At 55.6% G+C, this 25,211-nt stretch overlaps 5 protein-coding genes across 5 annotated transcripts; 4 read left to right on the forward strand and 1 right to left on the reverse strand.

The window, feature by feature from the left end:
* Positions 1 to 505: 505 nt before the first annotated feature.
* CCM_07070 (uncharacterized protein) lies at positions 506 to 2,719 on the forward strand (the record flags this gene model as incomplete). The annotated part of the gene is made up of 3 exons (XM_006672208.1): positions 506 to 550; positions 619 to 885; positions 932 to 2,719. 3 exons carry the CDS (start codon positions 506 to 508, stop codon positions 2,717 to 2,719), a joined length of 2,100 nt encoding a protein of 699 aa, XP_006672271.1.
* An 8,745-nt stretch (positions 2,720 to 11,464) lies between these two features.
* CCM_07071 (pregnancy-associated glycoprotein 2 precursor) lies at positions 11,465 to 12,770 on the forward strand (the record flags this gene model as incomplete). Its single annotated transcript, XM_006672209.1, has 3 exons — positions 11,465 to 11,668; positions 11,722 to 11,762; positions 11,813 to 12,770. 3 exons carry the CDS (start codon positions 11,465 to 11,467, stop codon positions 12,768 to 12,770), a joined length of 1,203 nt encoding a protein of 400 aa, XP_006672272.1.
* Positions 12,771 to 13,866: 1,096 nt separating this feature from the next.
* CCM_07072 (ferric reductase transmembrane component, putative) lies at positions 13,867 to 15,825 on the forward strand (the record flags this gene model as incomplete). The annotated part of the gene is made up of 3 exons (XM_006672210.1): positions 13,867 to 14,009; positions 14,081 to 14,698; positions 14,745 to 15,825. 3 exons carry the CDS (start codon positions 13,867 to 13,869, stop codon positions 15,823 to 15,825), a joined length of 1,842 nt encoding a protein of 613 aa, XP_006672273.1.
* A 171-nt stretch (positions 15,826 to 15,996) lies between these two features.
* Positions 15,997 to 19,306, reverse strand: CCM_07073 (molybdenum cofactor sulfurase; the record flags this gene model as incomplete). Its single annotated transcript, XM_006672211.1, has 7 exons — positions 15,997 to 18,323; positions 18,398 to 18,464; positions 18,503 to 18,596; positions 18,637 to 18,831; positions 18,882 to 19,011; positions 19,079 to 19,127; positions 19,172 to 19,306. The coding sequence occupies 7 exons, from the start codon at positions 19,304 to 19,306 to the stop codon at positions 15,997 to 15,999; spliced, it is 2,997 nt and encodes a 998-aa protein (XP_006672274.1).
* Positions 19,307 to 23,413: 4,107 nt separating this feature from the next.
* CCM_07074 (ran GTPase activating protein 1) lies at positions 23,414 to 24,718 on the forward strand (the record flags this gene model as incomplete). Its single annotated transcript, XM_006672212.1, has 2 exons — positions 23,414 to 23,605; positions 23,666 to 24,718. The coding sequence occupies 2 exons, from the start codon at positions 23,414 to 23,416 to the stop codon at positions 24,716 to 24,718; spliced, it is 1,245 nt and encodes a 414-aa protein (XP_006672275.1).
* Between the last annotated feature and the right edge of the window lie 493 nt (positions 24,719 to 25,211).

Below are 25,211 nucleotides of genomic sequence, written 5' to 3' on the forward strand. Positions count from 1 at the left end.
TTGTTTAGGTGAAAGTGCAGTCGCTGTTCTTGCCACATGAGGTTGCGATTTCTTTGGCAAGTGGATCACGTGATGCGACTGTCTGCCACCTCACCTCTACCCTGGCTTCGCCTTTGAGGGATGAGGAAAAAGTGGATTTTGTATTAAATGTTGATTGATATACTCTTGGAATCTGAGATCGGAGATGTCCTTCCAACGTCAAAGTTGGAGCTTTCGTTGTCATCGCTTTGCGCGGGCGCGTCGATATCATTGGCTGCCCCGGCGTCGCGAGGAAATTTGGGTCCGCCGCGCGACCCAAGGGTGTCAAGCTTCCTTCAACACCAACAAGTGCCATCAACTAGATCGCGATTGCTGTTGCGCCGCGCGCGATCCTGGCCATTGTCATCCGAATTTCGGACAGAAGCTCCCATCACCCACCTTTCTGATATTCTGCGATTGATTTGCCCGACAAGAGAACGCTTGATCGACCTCGCGACCGCGCCTGACGTGCGCCGTACATTTCACCATGGCGCAACAACCCGACCCCAGCCACAATGTCCCGGGGGAGTTGGTAGGCAAATCCGCATCCTGCTGCACTGAGCCTGCTCTTGGTTATGTGTACTCTCTAATGCCGCACAGATTCCACACATCCATCTCATGTCCTCGTTCCGATACCCAGCATCGCCGCGCTTGGACATCAACGAAGTTGCCAAGTGGCTGATGGCCGCGCCGCAAATCGCGCGTGACAAGGCTCCTTTCTTCTGGGGCTATCTCGACAAGCCTGCCGACGGCACGACTCTCCTGACGTGGCAGTCCTTGCAGCGCCTCGGTACCAACTTTGCCACGGATGGCTTCGTGTGGTCGCCTCCTGAGGAGATCTATAAGCATGACCTTCGCAATGGCGCCGTATGTCAAACCCCAAACACGTCTCGATCTTGGCTAACACGGCTAGATTATGGAAATCTACTTTTTAAAGGCTGGCTATATCCCCGGCGAGCAGCTGGCCGCGCACGCCCGACGACGCTTTCGCCTGGTGCCGGCGCCTGGCCACCCGAGCCCTCCTCCCGTCGACCAGAACTTGTTCATTGTCCACTATGGCCAGTCGGAACCCGAAAACCGCATGCCTTTCAACGTCATCCCCTACGATGACCGAGTCGCTGCCATTATGCAGCAGCGCGCGTTCCTCCTCAGCCGCGGCATGCTCCGACGTAAGGACTTTATGTTGTCCGACCGCGTCAACTGGCCCACGATGCCCGACCTCACGCGCCAGCAGATGGGCGGTCCGCAAAACCCCCGCGGTGTGCCGCAGCAGATGGCATACCCGCCGCAGCCTGTCGCTGGACCTCCCGCGAAGCGAGCCCGCCACGGTCAGGGTCAGCAGGCGGCCATGCCACAGATGCCGACAATTGAGGTCATGGATGACGACGAGGATATTTCCAGGGGCGACATGTTCGATCACTTGACACCTAGAGAGTTATCGCTCGGACGCTACCAGCAAAACCATGAGTGGATGGAGGAAATCCTCTCCTCGCCGTATCGCATGGGACAGATCACCCCGGCCGACCTTGGCCTGGGCCTCAAGGGCGAGCTTGCCTCGCTGACAGAAGGCATCTTTGCAGCCCAAGGTGGAGACGCGTTTAGCCAGATGCCTCCAAAGACTTACGTTGGCAAGCTGGAACCTGGTCTGGCGGACGAGTTCCGCAACCGGGTCAACGAGTACATTGCATCGACGGAAAGCGACATTGCCAAGATGAAGGAGGAGCAAGCGAAAAAGCTAGCTAGTTTCAAGGAGGGCTCTTTCATTCGTACTAAAGAGCGTGAACTCAAATCGCTAGTTGAACAGACTGGCCCTGAAGCATGGAGAATCGAGGGTCGGGTGGAAACTACGGACAATGACGACGACCATCCGCGTGCTACTAGCAAGCACAGCCTGGAGGAAATTGTGCGACAGGTAGAGCAATCTCTCGGCCGCAAGATCGAGCGCAAGCCCGCTCTCGCCCGGGTGCAGGAGGGAGGCTATCAGATCCCTCCTCCCGAGCCGGAGCTTGCGCCACAAGCGTTAGCTGGTGCGGGGCCTACTGGTCAGCAAATAAATCTCCAAGGTTCGGAAGCTGGATCGCAGATCAGCGCGTCGATGATGGACGACGAAGACATGGATATGGGAGACACTGCGGCTGGTCTGCTTGACCAGATGCATACTGGGCTGTCGACGGCATCTACACCTGCCAACAACTTTCCCACACCACAAGCTCATCTGTCGGCTGGCCAGTCGACGGCTGCGACGCCAGCTAACATCAACGCGCCTTCGCCGGCTCCTGGCCAGGCTGGGCCAGCTACTGACGGCACGGGTGCTTCCAAGGGAGGGCCGGCCAATGCGGCGGGCGAGCAGGAGGGTGACTGGGTCGTCGTAGCCAAGGATGGCACCTCAGACCCTAATGTAGACGCCCCCTCGGCCGCCAAGCCAGCGACTGACGAGGCCAAGCCTTTGCACGTCACAAAAGCGTCGGCGGAAGGCACGCCGGCCGGTTCCAACAGCTTTGATCAGAACGACTTTAGCTCGCTGGGCGACCTGGACACGGCCGGCGATGCGCTGTCTGGATTTGACGCGCCCGAGATGGATGGTGGCGCCGGTGGTTTGGACGAGGACATGGACCTTCATATGGAGCTGGAAGACTCTGCGTTTGGCGATGCTTTCCACGGGGTGGGTGCGACAGGCACGCCGGGCGAGGGACAGGACTAAGTCGGGACCGACTATGACTGATAGAATTCCATGATGCAATCTACGGTTTTTTGACGGAAAGCAGAAAAAATTACGGTGTATACTGGGCGCTGATGGCGTGCTTGCTGCTGGTTTCGGCAGTTTATGGGCTTTGCTTGCGTTTTGTACTTTTTTTTTTCCCTTTTTTTTTTACTAATTTATCTTGCTCTCGTGTACGCTAGTCCCTGAAATGGTATGGATGTATTTGGCATCTCGATGCACCATGTCAAATAGCGATTTCCCGTGGTTCCTTTTTCTGCTCGCCGTGGCTGCCGTGGCAGGGGTCCGGCGTCTGGCCGATGCGGTTTCATGTTGCGTCGCGGGCTTGACCAGTTAAGCATAACAAATGATGGGCGGCGCAGTAGCCAAGTCTGACGAACGGTACCGCGGCCCCCGAGACAAAACCTTGTTTGCCTGCCTGTAGCGGCCAGAAATCGTGGTTCCTGGTTCCTTCTTGTCTGAGAATTGTGAGACGTTGCGCTGAGACGCCTGCTTGGCGGGTCGCGACGCAGATCAAACACTGCGAGAACAAGGTGAAAGCCAGGTCAGACCAACATTTTTCTTTCTTTTTAATTTTACTTGGCTAGCTACTGTCTAAAGGTCGGCTGAAGAGTTGAGATGGTTTTTTAAAGAAAACATCAGCCGCATCCCTTCTTTGTCTGATCGTTTCTCCTCTGCTCCTTTGACAACTCTTGCACTCTTTACTGCATCTCACACACTCACAATCCCACACACTCATTAAACAATATCAACTACTTTCCTTGATTGACACGGTACATACAGAGATCGATCATTATACCACACACACCTCTTTTGAAAGATGCGATTTCAGACGTTATGGGCGGGCGTCGCCTTGGCCGGCGCTGCCACCGCGCAGTTTCTCTTTCCCAACTCGTCAGCCAGTCTGCAGCTCAACCGGGCGATTCAAATCCAGTGGAGCAAGTCTGGGCTGCAAGCGCCCATTTCAATTAACCTCGTTCCCGCTGGCGCCGCGATCCGACAAGACGTCGTCTTGCAACAGGTTGCAGGTAAACTTGTCTCCTCACACACGGCCTCTTTTACCTCCTTGCTAACCATGCCGGGGTATTGCAGTCAACATTGGAAACGTTGGCGTCCTGCAATGGACGGCCGACGAGACCATTACCGCCTTTCCAAAGTTCGCCATGGTCATCATCGACGCGCGCTCCCAGGTCGTGGTCTCGCAGCCGTTCCTGATCCAGTCGCTCACGAGGCAGCCGACGCAGCAGATTGACCTGAGCAAGAGCGGCAGCGCGGCGGGCAAAACGGGCAGCAAGCAAAACGCCGACAAGGAAAAGGCCAAGAACAGCAGCGGCGACGACAACAAGAACAACAAGGACAGCAGCAGCAACAACAACAACAACAAGGGCGCGGACAAGGGCGCCAACAAGGACGGCAAAAAGGACAGTGCTGGCGGAAATGGGCAAAAGGAACAGGCCAAGGGCAAGGACCAGAACAAGGGCGGCTTGCTTCCCCTGCCTGGGCTGCCGGACGGCGACGCACCGCCCGTCTCGTTGAAGCCGCTCCCCAATCCCGCGACATCATCGTCCACTTCGACGCAGGCCCCGACACAGACAGCCACTCCGGAGAAGCCCAAGCCCGACCAGGAACCTGCCGCTCCCGCTGCGGGAGATGAGGCGAAGAAAGCGGCGCCCGCCGCTCCGGTTGAGGGAGAAGAGGCGCAGAAAGCGGCGCCTGCCGCCCCGGAGGTTGCTGCACCAGAGGCCCCAGCCCCAGCCGCACCGAAGGCCGAGCCGGACACTCCCAAGGCCGCCGCTCCAGAGGCCCCGAAACCGGCACCAGAGGCGGTCCCCAAGGAAGTTGCACCAGCAGCCCCCGCGTCCACCACCCCCACAGCCCCCGAGGAACCCGCCGCCGACGCCGCCGCACCACCACCGCCGCCGCCACCGGCCCCCATCGGCTTCGCAACCGTGCAGCCGCCGTCAGCCTCGGAGACCCCGGCTCTCACGCCCGCGCCCGAAGTCGAAGCAGCCGCCGCGCCCAAGGGCTTACAAAACGCCGCCGTCGTCGTCGCCGGCGGATCCTTCCGCGAGCAGACGAGCGACACCTGGGCCCCGGCCCCCACGCTGCTGCCCCTGCCGTCGCTGGAGGGCCAGAAGACCATCACGACGGCCATTACGCCCCGCCCTGCGAGCGTGGTTTCGAGCGAGGCCCGGGCGGCCGCCGCGTCGGAGACGGGGAGCGGCTTGCAGGGCGCTGTGGACGCCAAGCCGACCATCAAGGCGGAGAAGAATGGCGGGCAGCGACGGGAGCCTAGTCTGGTACTGGGGCTGCTGGGTGCGGCGGTGGTTGTTGGGTTGTTGCTGTAGATATGATTTGATGACTAGCCCTGACGTGGCAATAGATAGCTTAAGGGCAAATTGAATGATTCCAACTGTATTGGTTGCATATGTGCTAATGTAAAAAGTATGGAGCTATAGTGGTTTTAGATGCTATGTTTAGTAAAGAGGTTCCTCTTGTAAATGAAAACGCAACGCTGGCAGCTATGTATATGCAATGCGGGGGGCGACTGAACGTCTTCAATGTACACGTTCCTCTCAAGGCCTGTATATCGTCTCAGAAAAGAGAAATGAGATGGGCGGCTTTGGGTTGCTGTTTCGGGTAGTCCCAGCGTATGTCGACGCTGGGGAACTCCCAGTTGGCAACGAGTTTGACCGCGTAGCTTGCAAAGCGTCGCCGGCCGTCCACTGCGCCGACCGCGAGCGTAGAATTGGCCGTTTCAGAGCTTACAACTCGGTCTCTGGAAACCAGGGCCCCGATGTTGCGATTCTCTCTCTCCCGGCTGCTGTTGCCGCGGGCTCGGTGGTCGCATCCCCGAGCGGCGGCGTGTTCCTCTCGGATACATTTGCCACTACAAGCACTACTGTGGGATGCTGTTAGCTTTGTCCCGTTTCTTTTGGCTGCAAGAATCGGGATACTGACTAGTTTGTCAAGTCGACGACAGTTTTGCGATCCTGGGCGTGACGCACGCTCGCTGGCGTGTAAAACGGCCCTTTGCTGGACATGGTCGCCGTGGTCGCCAAAACTGTGGTGCTGGTTCCCGTGGGGCTCAATTTGTTGGACGAGGCTGTTCTGACGGCCGCCAAAGTGACTTTGGAAGGCCTGCTCATTGTCGTCAACGCAGATGGGACAACTGCCGCGGCGTATGTGGAGCTTGCGTCGCCTTCGTGCGCCCGTATCGCCGTCTTGTCGTCTCTTCCGGCATAGCCCAGCGCGGCTCTGCGAACGCTGGACACGGATGCTGGTAATGTGTTGGTCGGGCTGGGCGCGGCGACCGTCGTCTCTGCGGCTGGGGGAACCGTTCGAACTTTGCCCGGTGCACCGTGCACAGCGAGGGCGAAGAGGGCCAGGATTATTGCTGCGTGTACCATCTTTGTGTGTGGGTGATAGTTACTTAGAGTAGAGGATAGTTTCGCAACATTGAAAGGGCGACCGCCTCCTTTTAATTGTAGTACAGTAGGGCGATGGGCAGTGAGACTGGCATCACACCCGAATGAGGCAAGGAATGGCAAGAGTGTAGTTGGCAATAAATCTAAGCTGTCTGGTTGGGCAACTCTATTAAAGTCGTCCCGCATCCTTTGCATCGGAGCCTTTGATGGAATTCTTTTTTGACTGTCGGAGAATATCTCTCCACCTCGCCAATTTCGGGGCTGATCTTCACCTCTCTTGTTTGAGTATTAGAGTATCAGAGTATCAGAGTCTTGTATTCCCTCTTTCCACAACAAGTAAGTGATTGCTATACATTTTTATTATTTTATGATTTTGTTGTAAATTGTACATGGCAGCATTGCTCGGCTGCCTGCCGTTTTTTGTCGTGTCAGCGAGAGAATCACCACTCGCGAGCCGCTTGACAATTGACAGTGATTAGCTATGTGAGACTACTAGCATCTTCAATAAAAGGCATTATATTGGCTCAAGTGGAATGTAGTGCTGTGGAGAAAGGAGTGTCTCACGACACGGCCAAGACGGCATTTGAAGGGAGACCAGAGCGCTGCCCTGTAAACTCAGAGGTATTAGCGCCGAGATTTTATACTTGTGCGAAAGAAACTAACCAGGAGAATGGAACAGCAAAAAAAAATATGAAACTGTTATACAGAGATAAAAAGAGATCGCAATAAAAAAAGAAAGGTCACGGTGGGGATCGAACCCACAATCTTCTGGTTCGTAGCCAGACGCCTTGCCATTTGGCCACGCGACCAACCGTTTTCATGTGATAACGGTGCACTATTTAATTACAGATCCCCTTGACAGCTGGCGGTTTCCATAAGCGGCCGCCATTCTTCATTCATGAATCGTCCCACCATGACTACTTTGCTCGTATACCTCCGAGCCAAGAATAGATATCTGGTGTTTTACGTGGTGAGTGGAGAGCAAGATGAATTACAATACCAGGCTTTAATAATGACTAGTAAACATGGAAGGACGTATGGCAATCCCAGGCTTTTCATAAAAGCTACCAAGGAATACTTGAACAATTATATAGAGAAATAGTAGCGATAGAATGAAATAAAAATCCGAGGATCTTGGAAACTCCAGCGAAAATGAGCCAGTGTTCTGATTGCTGAGTAGACGAGGTGGCCAACCTCAGTCACCGCGCAGAACTCCTACGAAGATCTTCAGGACGGCGATTGAGCAAGCTCAAAATTCAGCTGGATCTATTTTCATGTCTCTTTGCTGAAAGCTAAAGCCAAGCCTGATCAGGCTTACCTTGGCGACAAGTGCGAACCGGAACCGTGCAAACGGGCAAGTCGATAAGACGCACAACTCTCAGTGAGTTCTCATCCATCACAACGCATCTTCCTCTTCTCGCATCAGCTTTTCGCGTCGGTTGTTGAGCCATGATCGCGAGATAATATAAAATGTCTTGATCGATCGAATCATTGTTCTTGAAAGAAACCGCCACAATCCCGCATGACATGATGAGCTTGATCATCGAAGTCTGCTCTTTCTTCCGGTTGCTCGATCTCGACCTCGAGCACAATGAGTGAGCTGGCGCAAGAGCTAGGCTCCCGGGCAGATTATGCTCACATTACGCAAGACCATGGAAGCCAGACCCTCAACCTTCCCAGAAACGACCGAATCGTCCCAGGGAGAAAAAGTCCCAAAGATGCCACGACGTGCTGAGCATCGACCGACCTGCCTGAACATGTTTGAACTCTCAAGGAGATGCGCCGTCGGTACGTTTTACCGCACTTTACGCGAGGGTATGTACACACGTCGACTTGGTTTTCAAGACGGTATTGGTGGATGGGCAGAGCAAGTTCTCGTACTCCCCATGGACAGAGTGTAATTGGACAGTCGTGTAGAAGATTCTCGGCCGTCACTCAGAATATCGATGCAAATCTTGGCCTGTTCGTTTCGCTGCCCAATCTCCCAGGGGCTAGTCACTCGATTTGGCTGCAACATGTGTGTAGAACGCAGTAGAAGGGTCAACAGTCCCCCCCCCCCCTCTCCTTCCCCCGTGACTGGTTCTATTCCGGGCATAAAGTGATGCGGTAGCTCTGGTTCGTGATAGAAGAAACACTTGAACCTGCTCAGTATTTAAATCTCCCCGCCGCCCCCCAGCCCCAACCCGGGTCCGTGAAGGAATCAACTCCCCTCGCCTGCCTCAAACTTCATCACCAACAAAAAAAGATGTGCATCTACCACATGTACGACACCCTTTGCGACCCGACCCACGTGCAGCGGTTCGCCGACATGGGTCGCTGGGAGTTTTGCCCGTACGCGAGCCGCCAGCACGGCTTCCCCACGGCGTGCGAAAGGGACAACCCGCTGGGTTCGCAGATCCCGACCATCTGTCCCAACCAGACATGCCTCGCCCTGGCCTGCGACAAGCACGGCTGGCGCTGCCACCGGTGCGGCGGCATCACCCCGCCTCAAGGGCCTCAGGTATGCCAGAAGCGCCAGTGCCAGCACGCCGCGTGCCGAGAATGCTTCTTTCCCCGACCAAGCTGAGGGTTTTTTTTTTCGGTCCATCTGTGACGCCATTGCTGCCCCCAGAAGACAAACACAGCTACCGGCATTTCAAGAAAGAAAAAAAACCACGCCCGTTTTCGTAGGGGTGGCGTGGGAGAGACATGGCCAAGTCGCCACTGCAGCAAGGTGGGTTGGTTTTGTGGCGTCAACTCGTCGGGAGTCGTCCTCTTGCTGTTTCCGGGGTAGATGGACGAGATTGGTAGTTACTTGTGAGCATGTAGCGAATCTAAGCGGCCCTCGGGCTTTTTGCCTCTGGGCGTCTTGTGTCTCCTTGTCCACCTGGGCCAGCCACGTAGGCTGAACCGAGCTGGCAACGTTCCCAGGTTGGCCTGCCGTGCGTCTGCGTGAATTCCAAATCCAAGCTCAAATGGCTGGCCAGGAATAAAACGTTGCTGCAATACCGGTGCCAGGACATGGGCCGCGGTATTGTCGCCTCACTAGAGCGAGGCGGAAATTGGACCTTGGGTGCCTCAGCATAGTGGCGAGACAGGTGGAAGCGCCCGTGTTCCGGTGATGAGGTGACAAAAAGTAAAAATCCCCAGTTGTCGCTGCAGAGGTGGTACGGGCGCCAACGTCTGAGGCTAGTCGAACCACTGCAAGTCGCATTGTTGGCATTTAAACGTCTGTCGAGGAGAGATTCCGCGACGTTCCCTCCATATATCGACGACGGGAGCAGCCTCTTGGGCCCCAGATCCGGATAGTAGGTAGATACATGCCCTGTTTACATCGTCGCCGGGGTTTGATTTGTTGTGACGTAGCGCACCAACTTCCCGATAGAGTCGGTACATTCGGATATATTGCTCGTAAGCCACAGGTGGCGGAACTCGGCGATAAGACCATCTGCTGAGCCGTGCCATGACTGCCAGGCTGCCAGGCTGTCAATTTTCTCATGCCCCTTCGGTAAAGTGCTTCGACACCCATCTATCCCTTCGGTAAAGTGCTTCGACACCCATCCATCTGTCTTCGCAGCAGTGATGTGTGAGCACAGAAATGCTGGTGCCTGGTTGCCATACTAGCCGTGCCGCCGGCAGGGGCACACTATGTGCCGTTGAAACCGATCACGGCCCTGTTGCCTGTGTCCTGTGTCCTATGTCTGTCAGCTGCATCATGTGTCTTTACGCAGCAACTGATGCCTCCCAGTTTCTTGGCCGCCGTCCCCGTCCCCTCCACTCTAGCTCAAGCTGTGAGAAAATGGACGGTGACCTGTCGAGCACATCACCACCGCCCGGCGGCCAAGTTTCTTTGCAGGATGTGATGCGCAGAAAGATGTGGTGCGTCGTGGTGTCTGAGAGGTGTGTGGTGTGCGCGACGATGACGATGGTGACGATTTGCGCTCGGGGTTTCATTTTTTCTTTTGGCGAGAGCCGAGTTTCTTTGCAAGTTTGAGCTTTGATTGTTCGTTTCAAAATGCTTGCATCTCGGGTCCTTTGTAGCATGGCCTCGATTTTTATTCAGCACAGTTGGGCAGCGAATGATCAGGCTGATCATGTCGTACCACAAGCCGCAGGCAGGGCAGGTTACACAGCAGTGTTCCAGGCAGCTTCTATTCCACATTGATCTTATCAGAAACGACAAGGCAGTGAATCGTGTCACTGGGAGGGGGGATTGGGGTGGAGGGGAGTAGAAGCACAAGTATAAAAGCGTTGGATCGTCTGTCTGGTCCAGGAGCCCATAGATCATGAGCAACAAGCAACAAGCAACAAGCAACAAGCAACAAGCAACAATGTGCGTCCTTACGAAATATCTTCATCTCTGCGGTCATGAAACCGGGTATACCGAGTGGTCACCCAAAGAGGCCGCCGCCTGCCCGCTGACATCCGGAACGACGACGCGCTGTAAGCGCCCGCGTGTTCGCACCCGGGCCGTGTACTCGTACTGCAGCACCGACGATCGGTCCAGCAAGCGTGGCCGGGTTCTGTCTCATTGCCGGCGCAAGGCCTTTCGCGAGGAGGGCTGGCTCTGCCACGTCTGCTCCTTTCTCAACGTGCCCGAGCAAGACGCCAACCTCATCTTTGCCTTTTCCTGCACCAGCTGCGGCGCCAAAGACAGCCCTCTTTCACAGCTACCCCGTGGATAGGAAAAAAAAACATCTCAGGGTGTAAGTCTGGCGGTCACGGTACAACAGAGCCCCGGCCGCTAATACCAAGTTCGGTAGTTAGCTAGATATCTTCCGAGAGTTGCTCAAGCTTGAGAATAAAATCCTGTCAAACAAAGAGGCTTCCATTGCAACAAGTGATTCCCTGCTGACTTACCGTGACGGCTTACTTATTCCTTTCTAGCCCTGGGAGGCTGAGTACTTGCCAACAATGCTATGTCATTGACAACTCGAGACCCACGGGATTTATGCAGGCGGAATTATCATCATCGCCATGTTCGGTTGACCATTCATTGCCAGCCAGTGCCAGCCCAAATCGGCAGGTGCCATGAGGCCGGCTCAGATTTGCCGGCGAGATTCTCGGGACGGCTACCATTGGCACTAATCAGGCAGTCGCCAGGGCCCATTACGAGGACGACTTCCAAGTTTCTTGATGCCGATGCGACGCAATGTAGTATCCGTAGTGCCTCGAAGCTTAGTGGCAGATCTCTGCTGCATCAGGCAGTTGGTTGGGGTATCCTGTGATACCAAGCCGGACACTTATAAGGGCGGAGTTGCGCTGTTTTCGGTTTAAAAAAAATGAATAGTGGGCAATTACAAACGCGCATCTGTGAAAAATGAAGGTTCCTAGCTCACTTGCTGCTGTTTCGCTCCTGGCGCTGGTCAACCATGTCCAGTCGGCGGTTATTACACTGCCGCTCAAGCCGTTGGATGAGAAGATTGCCTCCATGATCAAGCAGTCCGCCAAGACAAAGGCCGATAGACAGGGCACCATCACTGTGCCTGTCAAGGACTGGATCAAGCATACGGCGGATCTCCAGGTATGCTCACGTTTCGATTCTGCAATGAGTGGTGGCTAACGTTGGGGCACAAGTGGTACACCGAGGTCGAGGTTGGATCCCCTCCTCAAAAGTTGTAAGTCAACGAAGACAAGGTTGGCCAAACCTTCGAAACTGACCATTCAGCAACGTCATTTTCGACACTGGCTCATTCGACATGTTCATCGCCAACAAAAACTGCACCAGCCCCGGCCACTCGCGCCTGTTCGATGCCTCCCAGTCAACCACCTTTGACCAGCAGCCAGACCAGCGGCAGCGGTTCGGCTACGGCACCGGCGTCGACTCGACGCCTCTGCAGTACAGTGGCGAGGGCGTCGGCGGCGTCATCGTGACGGACACGGTCGCCGTCGCCGGCCACGCCGTCGCCGAGCAGCAGTTCCTCCTCTGCGACGAGTACCCCGAATTCATGGCCGACGTGCCATTTGACGGCGTCATGGGCATCGGCGTCGAGGGCGCGACCGGCCTGCCCAGCGGCAGCCCATGGTACTGGGCCCTGTATGCCAGCGGCCAGCTCGACGGGCCCGAGTTCTCCCTGTACTATCCCGCCGGCAAGCAGGACGGCGCCGAGATGACGCTCGGCGGCACTAACCCGGACCGCTACTCGGGCGCGGTTCACAAGGTAAAGCTCTACCAGACGAGCAACTTTGTCGTCGACCAGCCGGCGCTGGCCATCAACGGGAAGCCCCTCGCCGCGGCGGCCAACCAGCAGGCCATTCTCGACTCGGGTACGGCATACTTTGCGGGGCCCAACAAGACGGTCGCGGCCTTGTACCGAGCCGTCTCGCCCAAGATCAAGCAGCTCAACCACGAGGCCTGGGGCGTCGGGTGCGACATTATCGAATCGCTGGCGGTGGACATTACCTTCACGTTTGGCTCGGGTGCGGACACGTTCAATGCCACCATGCCCAAGGAAGCGTTCAACCTGGGGCCGTACGAGGGCAAGCCGGGCATCTGCCAGACCGTCTTCAGCAGCATCGACGATCTGGGTGGGAGCTTCTTGCTCGGTGCGCCTCTGTTGAAGCAGTACTACACGGTCTGGGATGGCCACAACCTGGAGATGGGATTTGCCGAGCTCAAGAAATAGGACAAGTGATGGAGATGGACGTACATGGGACGGTCATGAAGCGGTATTCGAGAAAGGTCGAGAGTCGGGGCCCCATTCTGTCTGCGCCAATCGATGGCTGAATGAGCGCAAAAGGTCGCAAACCGTGCGTTACCGTAATATTGATGACACGGTCGCATCCTGTACCCCAGATTGTGAAATCTTGACAAAAGAAAAAGTGCCGCGCACTGCCAGCCTGACTGCAAACTGGTGTTGTGATCTGCTGCATCTGCATGAATTAACCTTAACGTTGCATACCCTGCATTCCCCTGGTACTCGTGGAAGGGTGAGCAAGTTTCCAAGCAACCTGGATGGTCACACCGAAACAATCTCACCCCAGTCTGCGATGGGGAAACTGTTGTAATAGGCTGAGGCTGTACCAGTAGTTAGGTTAGGGTGTGGCACCGCGCATCAATCTTGAGCGACGGATTTCCAATCTCCGTGTGAGTTGCGACAAGAAACGATTCTTTCTGCCAGGCACCAGAGCATCGTTACCGGGCGAGACGATCCTTTCCGTATTCTCTCGGTAGTGGTTCGGTTTCAACTGCCACTTGCATCTCTGGGCCCTGAGCCTGATCGGGCACCACCTGTCTTGCGATCAGACTTTTAGAACCTGTGCCAGATGTTCCGCGTCTGTTCCCGAGCATTTCCACAATCAAGGCGCTGTGTGGCTTCCTGTTTCTGTACCGTCGCTTGTAACCTTTTCTTTTCTTTCCATTTTTGCCCCTCACCTTCTCAGCTCCCGCCTCCAGTTGTCGATCCTTTCATGTTGACCAGTCGAAACCTGCTCAATTCCAACGATGACTGCGACCCAGTAAATTCGTGCTCGCCCTTCCCTTCACCAAACAATAAAACGACTTGGCTCGACCTGAGGGGCGTCGACAAGGAGGAAAACTTGCTCACTTAGTGCTTGGCGCTAGTTTGCGTTGCGCGGGTTGCCGTTTGTGGGAATGGTCCGCATGCGAATATATAGGATGAGACATGGCCGGGGCATTTCTATTTTGCTTGTATTTCACAGCCTTTTTTCCTTTCTTCGTTGCGTCAACAAGTAACGTTATTGCGCTGAAAATCTGCAGCGATGCACATGGATCACGCTGCGCCCACGGCGTGGTATGCGCCGATCCTGAAGCTGCCTGTTTTGCTTCACAGCTCGCGCGATCCTGGAAATTGCACACTGACTCCTGAGCGGTGCGCCTATAAGACGAGATACTGGGTATTCTGGTACGTTGCCTCCTCGATGCGCACCCGACTTGTGCAAGTCACCACACCCACCGTCTGACACACACATCTAGGTACGAGGCCGACCACGTCTTTGCCCTGCCCACCGTGTACTTCTTCCTCGCCTCCATTGCCGTCTTCGCCATCGGCCACTTTGCCAGCGCCTGGGCGCCCGCACGCATAACCCGGAAGTCGGCGTGGCGCCGCGCCGTCGCCGGCCTCCGCTTCTGCGCCTACAAGGCATGGCGCGTCGCCGGCCGCCACAACTCGCAGTCCCTTGGCGCGTACCTGCTGCTCGGCGTCGGCATCGTCTTCTTCGCGGCCATGACTCTCGGCCCCCGACCTTACTACTGGCCCACCGACGCCAAATACGGCAGCTCGCCGCCCATAGCCACGCGCACCGGCTGGATGGCGCTCGCCTGCATGCCCTTCATCTTGTTGTTGAGTGCAAAGGCAAACATGATTACAGCACTGACGGGCATCTCGCATGAGAAACTCAACCAGTGGCACGCTTGGGTGAGCTGGGCCATGTTTGTGCTGGCCCTCATCCACACCTTTCCTTTCATCATCTACCACCAAAACGTCACACACCAGCTACAACAGCAGTGGGTGACCGGTGGTGTGTGGCTCACAGGCGTCATTGCCTTGGTTGCGCAGACCTGGCTCACATTCATGTCCATTTCGTGGATCCGGTACGTGGCGACTCGTAACGTCACCTTACCGTGAAACCACTAACAGCGCAAACAGAAACAAATTTTACGAATTCTTCAAGGCCACGCACTTGTTCTTCGCAGTCGTCTTCGTCATCTTCTTCTTCATCCACTGCGGCTTCCGACTGACGTCATGGGACTATTTCATCGCGGCCGTGTCGCTGTACATCGCCTCCTTGGTGTTTGCGTGGGTCAAGACGTACTTCGAGCTCGGCGTCCGCCACGCCGCTCAGATTCGCTGCGACACGCCGCACTCGCTCCGCATCGCCGTCGCCACGCAGGCCGACTGGAAGCCCGGTCAGCACGTCTTCCTCCGCTTCCTTACCTGCGGCGCCCACGCGCTGACAGCGCATCCACTGACCGTCTGCTCCCTGCCTGAGCCAGCGCGCCTGGGCGGCGAGATGGTATTCTTCGTACAGCCGCGGGGCGGCCTCACAGGGCGGCTTGCCGCGCTGGCCCGCGCACAGCCGGACAAGAGCGTCCCGGTTCTGCTCGAGGGCCCGTATGGGGGGCTGCCCAGGCGGTGGCACCAGGGCTTTGATCGCACGCTGCTAGTGGCGGGCGGCTCGGGCTGCGGCTTCACCCTGGCCCTGATTGAATCGTGGCTGCGCGCGGGCGCGGCGGCCGAAAAGGGCGAGCGCCATCTAGAGGTTGTTTTGGCGACGCGCGACCCGGAAATGCGCATCTGGTACATGGAGGAGCTACAGCGCCTCGCCGAGCGCCAGTCTGTGCAGGGCAAGACGGAGCTGCCGGGCGTGTCAGTTTCCTTTTGCGAGACGCACAATCAAGGTGCCGTGAGCAGCCCGGACCCGGGTTCGTCCTCTGGCGATGAGGAGAAGAGAGTGGCCGTCAAGAATGTGCAACAAACAGATAGCTCAAGCACTGCTGCGTCGTTGTTTGGTGTTTGCTTTTCACATGGCCGCCCCGACACCAGGGCTGCAGTCAACCGCCTGGCTTCAGTAAATGGTGTCACTGTTGGCGTGACTGTTTGCGGTCCAGCAGGTATGGTCCATGATGTTGGGGTTGCTGCTGCCGAGGCACAACTGCGCATTGTCCGAGGTCGACCTGGCGCCGCAGAGCTATACCTACACAAGGAAGCTTTCTCGTAAGTTGACGCCGCCAAATTCCATGTTCGTCGCTAACATTCACAGGTATTAAATCACGGTTTCTCACTAGAGCAGCGGCTGGTAGCCGCTTGATTCGTTATATATACCCACTCGCTCCAAGATATAAAATATGTCACTGCTGCCGCATTATGCTCATTGTATACAATGTATACGCTATCCATCCACCACTACAGGCTCTCCAACGCGGATGGTCGGGTGCTGGTTCGCTTGCGATGAACTGTCTACCTCGTCGTGCTTCATATGTGCTCCAAAGTAGATTTTTCCGTCAAATCGTCTCGTCTTGGACAACGTAGCCAGCGGCTCTTGTTTTCGCGCTCCAGTCTCCTGGTCGACACAGACCATCTGGCAGCGCCTGCATGCACCCAATAGTGAAAAGGATTGGGTACCAATGCGTAGCCTGCGCCAAGTGTCTTCGGAATATGCCGGTCGTTCGTCCCAGCCCTCGGTGTCTCGTGGGCCTTCCAATATAATGTTGGCCCTAAATGCAGCCTCAGTAGCGGGCGGGCCGCCGTGCTGTGCAATGGCCTCGTTTAACGCATCGAGGCTGGCTGAGTGAATCATGAGGATCGGACTTTCATTGGACAACAGAATTTTTGCCGGCGCTTTTGTCAGCTCAGAGTCGGAATCGGGGGGCGATGGCACATCGGCCGGAAACGACCCGGGCAACAAACGTTGAGCTTTGTCCGCTTGTTGGTGTTTTTGCATCTTTGCCTTATTCAGACGGCTCGCAAGCCCTCTCCCACCAGGAGGGAATCTCGCTAGGACACAAGGCACTCCGAGGGCTTGTGAAAAGAAATCATTAAGCTCCTCGGACTTGTACATTTGCGCCGTAATTTCTTCGCCACAGACTCTCGACTTGGTTTGCCGAACACTGATATCGAGGTACGACGGATCTGCTGACAACGGTATAGAAATCGACTTTAGGCCTCCTTGAGAGTGTATGCGCAAGACTCCATTCTCAAAATCCAGAGTTGGTCTAAGGAGAACCATTCGCGGGTATCTCTTTTGACTGAGTGCCAGCCCGGAACCCTTGTGCAATAGACACCACTCTCTATCCCACGCCAGTCCTTCGGATCTTATAGGCCAGTCCATCCCTGCCGGGACAGTTAACCCTCCACAGCTTTTTATCGGATAGACTGTAATAGCCCTGACACGAAGTGAGGGCTTTCCGGTCAGATTGGCGGGTATTGGTAGCTCTTCTGGGAGCTGAGGTGGGTTGACTTCAACAAAGAACTCCCGTATGAAGGCCAAGAAACCATCCACATCAGCCTTGACGCTCATGGCTCCAAAGCTGGCCCGAATAACTCCTACGGGTTTGCCGTTCATGACATCATTGTCCAATCCGCAGCGAAATCCTGCGGAGAAATTCTTCCTCATCTCCCAGGGCTGTAGATCAAGGGTCGCTGCGATGTCGCCGGGGCTGCAGAGCCCTCCTGTTCGGACATGGACTTTGTTGATGATGGCAAGTTTCTCAAACTCGCCCAGCGTAATCCAAGCACATAGGCTGTTTTTCATATTGAAAGCCACCACCGACCCTGTGGATTCTGACGCGGGATTTGGTGTATACAAGGTGCAGACCGCATGACCATTCCCATGCCGCAGCTTTTCGAGCCCCGTATATAAGAGATGCGTCAAATATGCCGTATGTCTTGAGACTTGGTCCATCGATCCGAATAACGACATGTGGGTTTTCAGCGCTATCCCGGCGGCGATGATGTTGTGAAATGGCAGCGTGCCATCCTCTAGACGCTCGTGTAAAGAGCTAGTCTTTCGCGCGTGCCATTGCTCTCTTCCAACAACAACCATGTCGACGGTGCCACCTCCAAAGTATTGTCGTTGGTCAAATACTCGCTCAGCTGACTTGCGGACAAGCAAAATACCGAGATCCGGAAACCCGAAAATTTTGTATAAACTCAGTACCACGAAGTCGGCAAGAAAATTCGGATCTGACAGGTTAAGCTGAGATGTCGCTCCAAAAGACGCAGCATCTAGGAGGGTGTAAATCGGATGCGCGGCCTTGATGTCTCGGGCCCATGAGGTGGGGTAGCGCCGACCATTCATGTGAGATTGCGCCGTGTAGGAAAAGAGCGTAGTAGTTGACCTTTCATCTTTGATCGGCATGTCTCCATGAATCCAGCGGTCAACTTGCTCATCCGTGACGCATAGGCTGTGCTTTGCCTCTTCACGCATGCCGACGAGACTCGTGTGGCATGCTTGGTGATAGACATAATTGAAACCATCTGGTGCATTTCGCAAACCATCCAGTACCAATTTGATTCCGGCGGTAGCATTTGCAACAAAGACAAGGTCGTAGTCATCCGGGTCCGCATTGAAGAATTCCAACAGGCGGAGCCTTACATCGTCAACCTTGTCTGTGGAGAGCTGGGACGGAAGCGAGCCGGAATGCGGGTTCCCGTACAGCACTGATGTCAACTCTGCTGCAAACTCATCCAGTAGCGCTTTCGATGGCAAAGTTGTTCCTGCATGGTCAAGATATATCGAATCTAAGTTTGGTTAACAGTCATCCGGTTGTCCGGTCGCCAGGGCTACGTACCCTTGAGCATCGGAAATTGGGCCTCTCGTAGCCTGTCAACAGCTTCATTGTAACAATTTGTACGAGGCTCCATGATTGTATCGACAAAGGGACATGGAGAAATACTAGGCCAACGTTGGCGAAGCTCGCGAGCTGATTAAGCGTGGGTGTCGGCAGGCTCCGATGTAAAGGATTGTGGTGGACAGCGTCCCTCTGCGCTCTAAAATGAGCTTTAAGTGTCGCTTTAGGTAGGATCATACATATTCAGTAGATTCCTAATCAGAACGGCCAGAATCCAGGGAACGGTTAGATCGAGATGTGCAAGTTCGGTGGTTGAGACCGTGGAGCCGGAGTTCGCCACCTTCCCCAGGCCGTCCGTCCACAGTGTGATGTGCAAGATGCGCACTGTTCTTCGCATCCCTTGGCGAGCGTCAGATCTGTCTTCTTGTCTCAACCTCACAATTTATAATTGCCAGTGATACGATTTCCAATCATGCTTGCCGACCGTTTATTATTCCGTACCTCGATAATATCGGGATACCACATATTGCCACCGGCTGGGCAACTTGACACCTCCAAAAAGGCAGTCTTTCTGTCCAGCTCCAAATGGAAGTTATACTGCACCCGCACGGTTCCTAGGATATGTGAAGCCGCAAGTCCACGAAAGGAGCCTCCCAACTCTTTTTCACATCGCCGACGCACTCGCCGTCAAAATTGAACCAGGTGTGAATCTCGCCGTGCCGTATCTGGACTGTGGACCTCGTAGCCAATCGGGCGGGCAGTTCAAACAATAACCTGTCTGGTGCCCTCCAGGAGATTCAAGTTGAGTCCAGCGCCGACGACAGTGGCGACATAGACGGCGGCATCATGGTGAAAACCGTCGTCTCTGAGCAAATCTTCAGCAATTGGGCCGATGATCTCCGCAGGCATCATTATTAGTAGCCATAGCGGCTGCTGTCTTGTTCGTGGCAGCGCCGTCGGCGACTACATTCTTCTTGTCGCGCCTCCCAAGAGTCCCGTCGTCCAGCTGTGTCGCTCATTACTCTCAGATCATGTTCTTTTATTGGCGGGAAGTGGCTTTTATGAGTAAATCTGGGTGCCCGAGAGCGGCAGACGCGCCCCGTCCTCTGCAAGGTGCGCAATTGTGAAAGGAATGACGGTCTGGGTTATAACTCTTCAAATTAAAGAGATAACAGAAACGTAGAGCGCAATCATTCAGTCAACCGTGCCTTCTATATCCGATGACTCGGGTCGTGAACAAGCTGCCGCAGAGCGGGCATACCGAAAGTTGCTGTGCCTCCTGATACTCGGGAAATCGGGTGCGAAGAGCTCATGGCAATAATAAACGATAGCTAGAATTATATCGACTTTTTTGAAACTAAAAATATATCTGCACTTGGCAGTCTCGACATCCTCATAGTTTTTGTTCGAATATCTCACTTGCTTGTTGGTCGCCTCTTGGCCGGTTACAATTCCCTGAGGACGCGGGTACGCCAACCGACATAGTCCATAACAAATACCGATTCCATGAAGTTTGTACAAAGAGATTACCAACTGAGTGGGGGGGATGCAATCAAGTGCAGTACGATGACCGGGTGTTTGTCACTCGCTTGCTTCAGAAACAACACAACTTAGCCTCTGATGCAGACGTATCTGCATACGCTACAATAACCACCCGGGTCTTCACTTTCCCAGTGACAGGTCTCAGACCTTCTGCCGTCTCATATCTCGTCCGAACAACGCCCCCAAATGACATCTTTGCATGCTCCAAGTCGAACCGACGGCACTGCAAAACCTGCCCGTAACTGCTCCTGTCGACGCACTCGTCGCTGCCAAAGTCGTACCATGCGCTGATCACCAGCGAGCCGCGCTCCCAACGCACCTCAAAGTCGGCAGGGCACTGTGTGCAGAAGCCTGTTACCGCGAGCTCAGGAGACCGCAGGGCTATTTCTAGCGCCTGGGTCAGCGCCGTGGGGAGGTTGGCCTGCATCTTGTCGTATGCACGGCACGCCTCGTGTTTGCAGATGGCGACCCCCCGGAGCGAGTCCATGTTGATGGCATATTTTCTTTTGGGCGGGAATGTCAAGGTGGATAGTGTTAGGAGCCGGCCATTGACAGTCTTAGGCCGCACAGTGTGGCGGCGGTGCGGCAGGCTCGGACGGGACCCCTTCGGCACAGCAACGCGCAGGACCTCTCGGTGGGCAACTGTGGCGGCCTTGAGATTATACCAGTACTCTCCAGAGGGTTCTTTGACGCGGTCGATCTCGAGCTGCACGTCGCGATGCGCCGCGTAGCGGGAGCTATGAACAAATGGGCCATGGAGAGCCCAGTGGTGCAGTACGAAGCAATCCACCTCTCTTTCACTCTGGTGCTGCGTCGGGTCGTTGAAAATCAGCGAGCACAGAGACAGGCACTTCTCGCAGACCCAACGGCCCGGAAGGTCCCGTGCCACGCAGAAGAGATATTCGATGTACCTCGTTCGGGTTTCCTGCTGATCGGAGGCGGGGAATGAGCGGATAATTTCACGCAGGTCGATGCAAGTGAGCGACAGAAGGACTCGGTCGCGATGATTGAGGAAGCGCAGGATTGCGAGAATTACCTCGACCGGCAGGTTCAGAAGTCGACTCTCCAAGGAGGCCGGCTTGGAGGTGCCTGCCTTCTTTCCGCCATGGACAGAAGATTTGGTCCGTTTTATCAGCGCCCAGGGCGATTTGAGGCGCATATCGGCCGATGAAGTGTCGATGTGTGGCGGATGATTTGTCAGTATCTGCAGAATGCTGAGGTTGTATGTCGGACTGCAAACGAAGATGCAAACGGAGATGCAAACGGAGAACCGGTACCATGCAGATTCGTCCTGTTGCTGCCACTGTATAAAAATTAAATGCCCGCCAACCCTAAGCAGGTAGATAGAACTACCGACATAATCAGCCACTGTTGGTCGGGTCGCGCCATGTCAACTAATAAGGACAAAGTAAATATTGAAAATGGGGTTCATCTGATTTACACTCTAAGCCTCAGCTCCTGGATTTCCCATCACTGTACTCCCCAACTCATTTTCTACCCGCCTCCACCCAGAAATACATGCTCTAGCGGGGCGACTAGTAATACAAACGACGCTCAAAAATGAAGCGCGACTCCTCTATCGGCGGACCTTGCTCGCGGCTGGGGGGTCGTAGGCGAGCTTTCTCGACTTGAGCCAAGCCCACTTGTAGCGCTTGACCCAGACACTGATAGCCCACAGGGAGGCGGTGACAACCAGAACCTTCATGCCCATCTTCTTACGGTCGTCCATCTCGGGCTCGGCGGCAAAGTTGAGAAACTCGACCACGTCCTTGGCCATCTGCGAGGTGGAGGCGGGGGTCTCGTCCTCGTACTCGACGAGGCCGTCGTAGAGGACACGGGCCATGGCGATGCCGGTACCGGGGAAGTAGGGGTTGAAGTTCATGCCGGGGGCGACGGCGGCGCCGGCAGGGGGCTCATCAGGGTAACCAGTAAGAAGCGAGAAGATGTAATTGCAGCCGCCGTGGCGACCCTTGATAATCAGGCTCAGATCGGGAGGGAGGGCACCGTTGTTGGCGAAACGGGCAGCCTCCTCGTTCGGGTACGGCGCAGGAATGTAGTCGGCAATTTTGCCCGGGCGCATCTCGATTTCGCCCTGCTCGTTGGGCTCGCCAGGGTACTCGTTCTCTTCGGCGAGAGCCTTGGCCTCGTCGACGGTGAGGACGGTGCCGACAAGGGCGCGGTAGGGTAGACGGCTCAGCGAGTGGCAGCTGGCGCAGACTTCCTGGTAGACCTGGAAACCACGGCGGAGACTGGGAACGGGGTCAGCATTGTCAAAGGGTGCGGGAAGTTGTGGGACAGGCTTACGCCTGGTGGTCAAAAGTCTTGAACCACTGCTCGTGGACCCAAGGGTACTTGGTAGGGTGAAGACTATTGTCCATGTTAGCCGCGAGATCGAGTAGTCGATGATAATTCGGCGTGGCGGTTTATGCCGCACAGCATAGCCGAGGCGTCATCGGGCGCATCGAGGTCGTCGGATTGAGAGACATGACGTACCCTTCCTCAGCAGGAGTCATGGCGTGGGCCACGGGACCGTAGAGGTGATAGTACCAGGCAATGGAACCGGCGGCGATGGTGGTCGAGGCAATGGCGGACACGTTGAAGCGGCTGGCGGAGCCTTCGCCAGCACCCGCGCTCGTGGAAGCAGCACGCTGCGAAAAAAAAAATCATGTTAGCCCTCAGCTTCTTTACAATTGGTTGTTTATCGGTTTGAAGAGATGGGCTCGATGCCCCGGCGATGTTGTTGTTGGTCCCTCGGCAATGGGCTGAGCAGCACCAGCTGCTATGGGTGGATGTGTGTCGAGGTAATCCGTACCTTTGTGATGTTGACGGCGCCATTGCGCAGCCCATTGAGGGCGCGCGGGGCGCGGAAGCAGGATCTCGCCAGCATGGTTGGCAAGTTGGATCGTAGCCGCAGGAGGAACCGCGATCAGGGTCGAGGTGTGGAAGGGCGATTCGGTCTCGGGGGTCGGGAACGGTCGAAAGGGCTCAGCAGGAGAGGATCATGAGGCTCGAGAAAATCCAGCGTTTCCGAAATGGGCCGACGCTGATTGGCTCAGGTCACGTGTCGGGAACTCTCGCACCAAAAAAAGCTCCACTTGCTGGCAGAGCTGCCCGGTATTTTACTAGCCACTGCCGCCACTGACCACTGTATTATGACCACTGTGGCTCACCGTTCACGCGAGCTGCCTGACCGCCTAGGCAAAAAGAAAATGGCCCGGCTCGGCGTATTCGTAGATGGCACCAGCCACAACACCTACCATCCGTTTTGCGCCTTCCCGTAAGCTCGTCCTGTCTTTGTGGCTGATGCCATGCACGTAGGTTGCAGCACCAGGTAGTCACAGTTCTTCTGCCCCTCCCCCGCCAAACCCAACTACGAACCACAAAAGGTTTGGGATAAATTCCGCAGCGTCTTTGCTCTTGTTTGTCTTTTTAGCAGCTCGTGTGGTTTCTTCTGAAACATACTACTTCTCCAACATGGTCGACTCAAAGAAAATATTTTCCCTCGAGGGCAAGGGTCTGAAACTGACCACCGCCGCCGACGTCGAGCCGCACATCGCAGCCCTTCGTGCCAACGATGTCGAAGAGGTGCACCTGCTCGGCAACAGCTTGGGTATCGAGGCCTGCAAGGTCCTCGGTGAGGTCCTTGCTACCAAGAAGAATCTCCAGGTATGAAGCGCACTCCAGAAGCCAAGCGCCGCCCGTACACGAAACCTAACAGTACCCTAGGTCGCCAATCTCGCCGACATCTTCACCGCCCGCCTCCTGTCCGAGATCCCCGACGCGCTCTCGCACCTCCTCACCTCGATCCTGAACCTGCCCAAGCTCCACACCCTCAACGTCAACGACAACGCCTTTGGCCTCAACACGCAAGCGCCCCTCGTCGCCTTCCTCGCCGCCCACGTGCCGCTGCAGCACCTGTACCTCAACAACAACGGCCTCGGGCCGCACGCCGGCATCCTCATCGCCGACGCCCTATCCTCGCTACATGCCAAGAAGGAGGCGGCCCGCGCAGCCGGCCAGACGGTGCCCGACCTCGAGACCGTCATCTGCGGCCGCAACCGGCTGGAGAACGGCAGCATGACGGCGTGGGCCAAGACGTACCGCCTGCACAGCAAGCTGCGCGTCGTCAAGATGGTCCAAAACGGCATCCGCCAGGAAGGAATCAGCCACCTCCTCCGCGAGGGTCTCCTGCACGCCACCGACCTGCAGGCGCTCGACCTCCAGGACAATACGTTCACGCTCCGCGGCTCTCAGGCCCTAGCAGCCGTCGCCCCCAAATGGGCATCACTGCGTGAGCTCGCCGTCGGTGACTGCCTTCTCGGCGGCAAGGGCGCCGTGCTGGTCGCCGCTGCGCTCGCCCAGGGCAAGAATGCCAAGCTGGAGACACTGCGTCTGCAGTTCAACGACATGACGCCCGCCGGTGTCGAGGGCTTCGCCAAGGCCGCCAAGAACTTGCCCGCTCTCAAGCGCATCGAGCTCAACGGCAACAAGTTTGAGGAGGAGGACGCGAGCGTGACGGTGCTGCAGGAGCTTTTGGAGGAGCGCAAGGAGGCTGTCGGCGGCGACTTGATCGTCGAGGATGAGTGGGGCGTGGATGAGCTCGACGAGCTCGAAGGCTTCGACAGCGATGAAGAAGAGGAAGAGGAAGAGGTCACGCCCGACGAGCGTGCCGAGAAGCTCATCAAGGAGGCTGAGGAAGCACAAGAGGAACCCACGGTGCAGCTGCAGGACAAGAACGTGGACGAGCTGGCCAAGAAGCTGGAAAAGACGGGCATTTAAGGCATTCAATGACTTTTTTAAGGCTTTATATAGACTACATACCAGCGCTTGAAAATTCAAATCATGATGACGATACAAATTTGAGAAGAAAGAATATACACTCAACTGGATTATGCAATATGATGGGATCGAGGGGTGTATTGAGACGTACCTCTATCTGCGCAAGGCAAGCTACACCTCTAAAAGCAAGTTAGCGCTATAACCGAAATCACTGTTACAAGAAAAGCAACACGTAAAAACAAAGCGAGACAACAGTAAATAAGCAAGAAAAGGGTATCTTGTTGGTGCCGGATCCGTCTTGTTCTTCAACAACTTGAAACAAACAAAGGTCCCACAATGTCATCTTTCCCTGCTGTCATTATCGTCCTCCATTGCCAAAGCAAAAGCTTCTATCTGGGTATCTGCGGCTTTCCTATCTTGTCGTTGCAAAGCCAGGCCATCTGGCCAGAACATAGTCGTAAAAACAAGGAGAGAAAAAGAACAAACTAGTTGT

Source organism: Cordyceps militaris (assembly GCF_000225605.1).
Source record: "Cordyceps militaris CM01 unplaced genomic scaffold CCM_S00005, whole genome shotgun sequence".
Taxonomy (NCBI): domain Eukaryota; kingdom Fungi; phylum Ascomycota; class Sordariomycetes; order Hypocreales; family Cordycipitaceae; genus Cordyceps; species Cordyceps militaris.